Raw genomic sequence first — 8270 nt, 5'->3', positions numbered from 1 at the left:
TCCAGGAGTGCAGCTTTATAGCCCAGAAAGTTACACAAAGGGGGGTTTGAGAACTTACAGATAACAAAAATCTGATGAGCGTAACACAAAGGCTAGTTTATATTTTTGCTGGCCCCAACATCAGAATTTATGAAGGTTGTCTTTATGAAGGTCATTAGAGCCTCAGAGAGGGTTGTTATCTGGCCAAGGAAGGCCAAGGTTTATGAGGCATCATTAAATTTCAGAGAGGGTTGTTATCTAGGAAAGCCTGTCATGGGTGAGTTCAAGGCACAGGCAGGCATTCCAAGCAAGTTTAAAAATCGCAGTAATTTATAGTAAAGCCGAAATTAGCTTTTCATGCCTTTGTGGTGAGATGGCTCCCAATCTTAAGAGGGAATTAGTCTGGGTTTATCATATAATACTTTTATTTTTTAAATTGCTTTTATTTTTTAAAATTCATGTCAACAGAATGTATCACAATTCTTATTACACATATAGAAACACAATTTTTCATATCTCTGTATATAAAGTATGTTCACACTAATTCATGTCTTCATACATGTACTTTGGATAATGATGTCCATCACATTCCACCATCCTTGCTAACCATTCATTGATTTTTAACAGATGGATCCATCCAAACTTTCTGAGAGGGCAGGGTAAGTCTCCTGTAGTTTCTTTGAGAGGGTATTCCCTCTTCGTGTCTGGAGTCCTGGGAAAGGCGTGGAAGTTGGGGTTGTGGTTGATTTGACATCTGGTGATAGGAGAGCACCTTTTACCTTATCCTGTGTTTTCCCCCCTGAACTCCAGTGTAGAAAGACAACAACCCATTTTAAACTATCATCGAAGAGGATGATGAAATCACATTGATAGAACAGAACTTGAGGAAGCAGAGGAGAGAAGAGGGAATCAACTCCACACATCTCCTCACTCACTACCCTGCTGCCTCTATACCATGTTCACTACCTCCCTAGGTCCTCAACTCCTAAGGTAGCTAGGTCTAGGTTTTGCTGTGGACATCTCTGACCTTCGAAGTCCAGTGGCATGACTCAAAGACCTGACAATGTTATTTATTGTCCAAAGATATGTTTCACTGAGAGAGGCACTTGGCTGTCATTATGCCAAGACACCAGGCATAAACCCAGGCCATCCCACGCAAACTGGGGTAAATGGCTGCTGTACACAGAGCTGGGATGAACAGAGATTGTTTCCTCCTCCTCCTCCTCTTATTCTTTTCTCCATTTCACCCTTAAGCAGAGAGAGTTGGGTCTGGCTGAGATAAGGAGCAGGGAGTGTGTCAAGGAGTGTAGACCCAGGCCACATAGGGTTGGGAGCTGTCTTGGGGCTATGTTTAGGAATGCAAGGGCCAAGGTGTGGGAAGCCAGGTTTTAAAATGTGTGTGTTAGTGTGGATGGATGTTTGTTTGCACCCATGTATATGTTAACACATGTTGAACCTGTCAATAACATGGTGAGGTGGAAGAATCTTTGACTACTTTGGTGAGGCAGAGGGGACACAAGAGTTTGTGGTTAAACAGCTCAATGGCTAACCTGCGGATAGGCCAGAACTGGGGGTCTAGCTACAGTGAGGGAGTCTATTCTATTCCCTCTATCAAAATATCATTGTTGGAGACCATCGTGGTTGTCAGAGGCAGGGTGCAGGGCAAGCCAAGAGGGGTGGGAAGGATCTGAAGAGATGGTCATGGATTCCAGATAAGCTGTCCAGGTGAAACTTGAAGCTCTTTTACCTCTAAATCATGATATTCTTGCTCTAGACTGGCCAACTAAATGAGGAAAACTGGGTGAAATAGCTAGAGCAGACATACCCCAATTTTACAAACAGTGACATTTAGACTCAGAGGTCAATGTGATGCTTCCATGTCCATCAGCCAGAAACTAGCAGAAACAGGACACCTACCTGGTCTCTTGGGTCTCGCTGTGGCCATGCCCAGTGCTCCTGAAATCTTAAGGAAGTGGCCGTTGTTGATACACATGCGTGCTCCTGGCACACCCTGAGTTTCCTAAGTGTCCTCAACATTCTCTGCGTTCTCTTGCCAGGCTCCAACGACGACGCCGCGGATGAGAAGGTCATCATAAGCACAGAGGATACTGCTGCTGTGTTCATCCAGGCCTGGTGGCGAGGCACGTTGGTGCGACGCACACTGCTGCATGCTTCCCTCAGGGCGTGGACCATCCAGTTATGGTGGAGGCAGATACGGGTGAAGCTCATGGAAAATAGGCGGCGTAATGCGCTGGATTTCTATGCGCGGAAAGAGTGGGCCGTGGTCACGCTGCAGGCGTGGGTCCGAATGTGGCGCATCCGCACTCGATACTGTCGGTTGCTAAATGCTGTCCGCATCATCCAGGTTTATTGGCGTTGGCATAGTTGTCATACCCGTGGTTTTATTCAGGGAGACTATGCTCTCAAAGAAAACCAATTGAATATTCAACTTGAAATCTCTCTGGGTTCTCAGGCTTGTAAGGTGCAACAACACATACCCCTTCCATTAAAAGAATGATCAGGTCTGCTCTATCTGCGTTCCCAGCTGTCTTTTTATTTGACATATTTCCAGGAGGTCATCGTTGGAGCTTATGATGGCAGATACTGTAGGCAACTCACAAATCAGCTTTGGGGAATCAGCAGGGGTAGTCTGGTTACCAGTGAATAACCCTTTGCAGAGCCTAGCCTTGTGTGCCGCAGCTGGGGAGACACCCAAGCGGATCAATGCTAGGGAGACTATGTAAATAGTGCTCCTTGTGGCCCCTTGGAGTTTTGCATCATCCTTGGCTCTTTTTTGGGGGGTACTGTTTTCTAAGACTTATCTAAAGAATTATGGTAAAACATAAAAGTTTACCATTTCAACTGTTTTAAAATGTACAGTTCAGCGACTTAAGTTTAATCACCTTGTGATATCATTACCACCAGTCATCTCCAGAACTTTTTGGGTTTTGCAAAACTGAAACTTTGTACCCATTAAACACCAATTCCTCATCCTTCCAGCCCCTTGCAACCATTATTCTATTTTTTTGGGGGGGTGGGGCATACTAAGGATTGAACTCAAGGGCACTCGAACATTCTGCCACATCCCCAGTCCTATTTTGTATTTTATTTAGAGACAGGATCTAATTGAGTTGCTTAGTGCCTCCCTTTGGCTGAGGCTGGCTTTGAAATCGTGATCTTCCTGCCTCAGCCTTCCGAGCCTCTGGGATCACAGGCATGTTCCACCACCGCACCCAGCTCCACCATTTTATTTTGTCCCTAAATTTGACTAATCTAACTGACTAATCTAGATCACTCATAAGAGTAGAATCATCCAAATTGACTGCTTGCTTCACTTACTGTAATGTCTTCAAGTTTCATCCATGTTGTAGCATGATTTTCCCTTTTAAGGATGCATAATATTCCTCTGAATGCATACACCACTTATTATTTAGCTATTCATTTGTCAATTGTTATTTGTGTTACTTCCACTTTTTTCCTATTTGAATAGTGCTACTATGAACATGGGTATACCAATATTGCTTCAAGTTCCTGCTTTTGGTTGAGCATGGTGGTGCATGTCTGTAATCCCAGCTACTTGGCAAGGCTGAAGCAGGAGTATCACAAGTTCCAAGCCAGCCTGGACAACTTAGCAAGATGCTGTCTCAAAATAAAATACGGAAGGGCTAGGGATGTAGCTCAGTGATAGAGCACTTGCCAGAATGGGCAAGGCCCCAGGTTCAATCCTCAGTACCAAAAAAAAAAAAAAAAAAAAAAAAAAAATCCCACTTTCAATTCCTTTGGATAGATACCCAGAAGTGGAATTGCTGCTGGATCATATGGTGATCCTATTATGATTTTTTTGAGGAACTGCTGTGCTATTTTCTATAGCTGCTGCATCATTGTGTGCTCCCCTCAACAGTACACAAGATTTATAATTTCTCCATATCCTCATCCACACTTGTCTCTGCTTTCTCCATATAGTCCTCCGAATGGTTTCTTGGTGTGTGTGTGTGTGTGTGTGTGTGTGTGTGTGTATGTGTGTGTGTGTGTGTTAACAACTTGGCATCACTGATTGCAAAGCATTAAACTGATTTTCATAGAAACAATAACTATCTTTTCACACTTACATTTCATTAATTACTTGGTATTTTAAAAAATTATAGAACAAATATAGCTGACATAAACAAGTTTGGGAATCACCACAAATAATTGTATACATTTGTCACTTTTTTATTGCTCTGAACAAAATACTTGTTGAGAATAATTTAGAGGAAGAAAAGATAATTTTGAGTTCACAGTTTCAGAGGTTCAGACCACAGTTGGCTGACTCTATAGTTCTGGGCCCAGAAGGGCAGAAGGGCATGGCAGAGGAGAGCTGCTTACCTCATGGTAGCCAGGAAGCAGACAGAGTGGGAGGAGTCAGGGACAAAATATCTAACCCTCAAGTCATGCCCTCATTGACCCACTTCCTCCAGCCTTGCCCCACCCGCCTATAGTTACCATCTAGTAATCCATCCAAATTATTAAGCAATCAAGTTGACTAATCTACTGATTAGGTTACGGTTCACATAATCATTTCCTCTCCTGCATTGAGAAAGGAATTTTTGGGGGACCACTTATATTCAAACAATAACCCCCTGGTAAGTATCTCTCTCAACTAGTGGGTGCATAATTGCTTGGGCACCTAATTAGACACAAAAGAAGTATATTTGTGGGCCTCAGCTAATCTCTTTGTGGTTTTGATATGAATCTTCCTAATGATTAGTGATGAGGAACATTTTTTTTTTTTTGGTGCTGAGAATTGAACCCAGGGCTTTGTGCATGCAAGACAAGTACTCTACCAACTGAGCTATATCCCCAGCCCACCATCTTTTCATATTCTTGTAGGGCATTTTTTTGGTAGGGCATTTGACTTGTTTGGAAAAATGTTTAAATTTTTTGCCCTTTTGTTTTTCATTTAATTTATTTAATTTTAAATTACATTCTTTTTTTTTTGTCAACACTTATAATTACATTAAGGTCTCATTTCACCCTTTCACAATTAACAAACCAACAAAAAAATTCCGGTTGGAATTTACACTGTCTTATCCATTGCTGAACTTAAGTATTAGTATTTAATGCCATTTCTCTCCAACAAATAATATGGTATAAAATATCTTAAGTCTCCTGGTATGTTTAAATTGCATCAAATTAAGGTTAAGCTTGAGATTGACATTCCAAACCAAATTCTAGCAGAGGATTACATGATGTTTTTGTACATATCAAATAGTAAGTTTAAAAAGTGTTTATGGACACATAATTAAACTGTACATAGAGAATCCTCAATTTAGAGTCAATAATTGGCTTATTTAAATATAGATATATTTGATAGTTTCCAAGGTAAGTTCACCACTAGGGAAATTCTAATAATTTGGTTGAACAGTTATATAAACTGACCTAATCAGTACCATTAAGGATTTCTAAATGTATTTTATCATATACTTAGTATAATACTGTCATGTTAATATTATCAGTACTAAACTGCAGACAAGATAACTTAAAAACTGTGCAGAAACTGGGCATGCCTATAATCCCAGTGGCTTGGGAGACTGAGGCAGGAGGATCATGAGTTCAAAGCCAGCCTCAGCAAAAAGCAAGGCACTAAGCAACTCAGTGAGTCCTTGTCTCTAAATAAAATAGAGATGGGGATGTGGCTCAATGGTCGAGTGTCCCTGAATTCAATCCTCAGTAGCCCCCCCCCAAAAAAAAAGAACTGTGTAGAAAATCTGAGAACCCTATTTTTACCTTCTGTACATTTTCATTATCTATTTTTTTCTCTTCAAACCATCTCCTGGGCCAAATGCTACTTTCCACCAGCTCTTAAGTTTCCCTATCAATAACAGGGCATGGTGCATGCCTGTAATCCCAGTGATTTAGGAGGCTGAGGCAGGAGGATCTCAAGTTTGATGACAGCCATTTACTGAGACCTCAGCAACTGAGCAGGACCCTGTCTCAAAAACCAACCAACCAAACAAAAAGGACTGGGGATATAGCTCAGTGGTAAAAGCACCCTGGGTTCAATCCTCAGTACCAAAAGGAGCTTATCAGAATAAATTGCATTAAAGATACTACTGGGGGAATTTTTTAAATGGTGGAATAGAGAAGGTTGCTTTTCTGGCTGCTCCATGGTATGAAACCAAGAAAGCAGATAGGCAGCTTCTCAACAAGGTGGATGAACCAAAAAATGGGGGGGGGGGTGAGCATACTTTACTGAAATTTAATAATGAACATTCAAAGCATATTGGAGACTCAGGCAGCTGGATATAATAAAATAAGAAATCCCCTTTGCCATAGTCACTGCTGCATCTGGAGGCACCAGTCAGAATGGTCCCTCCACTTTGCTCATGGAGGGATAAGGGAATTAAAGAACCCAAATTTTTAGGATGCCTGATCCCTGTGGGGACAGAGTTAAAAGAGCAAAGACACTGCCTGACTAAGCTGAAAGGCACAATTTACAACATCCTTGTGCAGGAAAGAAGCCCCATCTCTCCCACTGCATGTGGAAGACCAAGGAAGGAATGATTTGTAGCTGTGGCAGGAAGTTGGCAGCTGAGGGAGCTGATTCCTGGCAAACCCTAGTTTGGCCCAAAACACAGGTCTGGCAAAACCACACTGCACGACATAGAGTGTGTCTAAGTGACCAGGAAAAAATCAATTGTGGAGAGAGGTTTATACAAGGGACAACATGTTGAGGAAACCCACCTGGCTTTCCCCTTCCCCCTCCATTCTGGCTGCTTGCAGGACTGCATGGGAGAGATGCATCTGGCCAGGAATTTGAAAGGGCAGCGGTGGGACAGATTGAGTTTGGAGACTGAAACTGAGACCAGGAAACATGGGATCTGCAGGTGACATAGTGGACTAAGAATTGGTGGCTCCACCACATGAGGGGAACCCAGGGGAGAATTCTGGGGTGCAGTCTTCCAGCATGGCCCTGAAGGTGCACTGATTTAAAATCTCCTGGCAAGTTGGCTTTCAGCAATTGGCCAGGAGATTTTAAATCAGCCTGGAGCCCTCCTAAGCCTAAACCCCATCTCCAGGAGTTCCACCCAAGGATTACCTCTCTCCCTCTAGCAATGCCACTCTGAGGGTAGAGAAAGCATCACATTCCAGATGACCCCACCTAATACTGCTGAGAAGGGAAACCGAGAACCTTTTGAACTCCAATGGAAATAATTTGTTAACTTTTTATTGAAGATCTTTTTTTCTTTCCTCCTTTTTTCTTTTCTGTGTGTGTGTGTGTGTGTTTTTTTTTTTCTGTGTTTGCCTAAAAAATACTGGAAGACCAATGGTACAGAATAGAGAACACGGAGACTAACCCACAGAATTACAATTATATTAGACAAGGAGCCAAAAACATGTACTGGAGAAAAGATAGCCTCTTCAACAAATGGTGCTGGGAAAACTGGAAATCTATATTGCAACAAAATGATATTAAACCCCTATCCACAAAGTTCAAATCAAAGTGGATCAAGGATCTAGGAATTAAACCAGAGACTGTGTCTATTAGAAGAAAAAGTAGGCCCTAATCTTCATCATGTGGGATTAGATCCCAACTTCCTTAATAAGAGTCCTATAGCACAAGAATCAAAACCAAGAATCAATAAATGGGATGGATTCAAACCAAAAAGTTTCTTCTCAGCAAAAGAAACAATCTGTGAGGTGAAGAGAGCCCACATCTTGGGAGCAAATTTTTACCACACACACATCAGAGAGAGGACTAATCTCTAGGGTATATAAAGAACTCAAAAAGCTAAGCATCAAAAAACAAATAACCCAATCAATAAATGGTCCAAGGACCTGAACAGACACTTCTCAGAAGAGGATATACAATCAATCAACAAATATATGGAAAAATGCCCATCATCTCTAGCAATTAGAGAAATGTAAATCAAAACTGCTCTTAAGATATCATCTCACTCCAGTTAGAATGGCAGCTATTATGAAGACAAACAACAGTAGGTTTTTGAAGAAGATATGGGGAAAAAGATATACTCATATACTGCTGGTGGGACTGCAAATTGGTGCAGCCAATATGAAAAGCAGTATGGATATTCCATGGAAATCTGGGAATGGAACCACCATTTGACCCAGCTATCCCTCTCCATGGTCTATATTCAAAGGACTTAAAAACAACATATTACAGGACACAGCCACATCAATGTTTATCACAGCACAATTCACAATATCTAAACTGTGGAACCAACCTAGATGCCCTTCAGTAGATGAATAGATAAAAAAATGTGACATATATACACAATGGAATATTACTC

At 41.6% G+C, this 8270-nt stretch overlaps 1 protein-coding gene across 1 annotated transcript; it reads left to right on the top strand.

The window, feature by feature from the left end:
* Positions 1–252: 252 nt before the first annotated feature.
* LOC308652759 (IQ domain-containing protein F5-like) lies at positions 253–6815 on the top strand (the record flags this gene model as incomplete). Its single annotated transcript, XM_081300796.1, has 3 exons — positions 253–256; positions 2037–2354; positions 6742–6815. The coding sequence occupies 3 exons, from the start codon at positions 253–255 to the stop codon at positions 6813–6815; spliced, it is 396 nt and encodes a 131-aa protein (XP_081156922.1).
* Positions 6816–8270: the final 1455 nt, after the last annotated feature.

The sequence above is a fragment of the Spermophilus citellus genome, assembly GCF_964194105.1.
Source record: "Spermophilus citellus genome assembly, chromosome: 7".
Lineage (NCBI taxonomy): Eukaryota > Metazoa > Chordata > Mammalia > Rodentia > Sciuridae > Spermophilus > Spermophilus citellus.
Note: the sequence above shows the minus strand (reverse complement) of the source record. Positions and strands in the feature narration are given on the sequence as shown.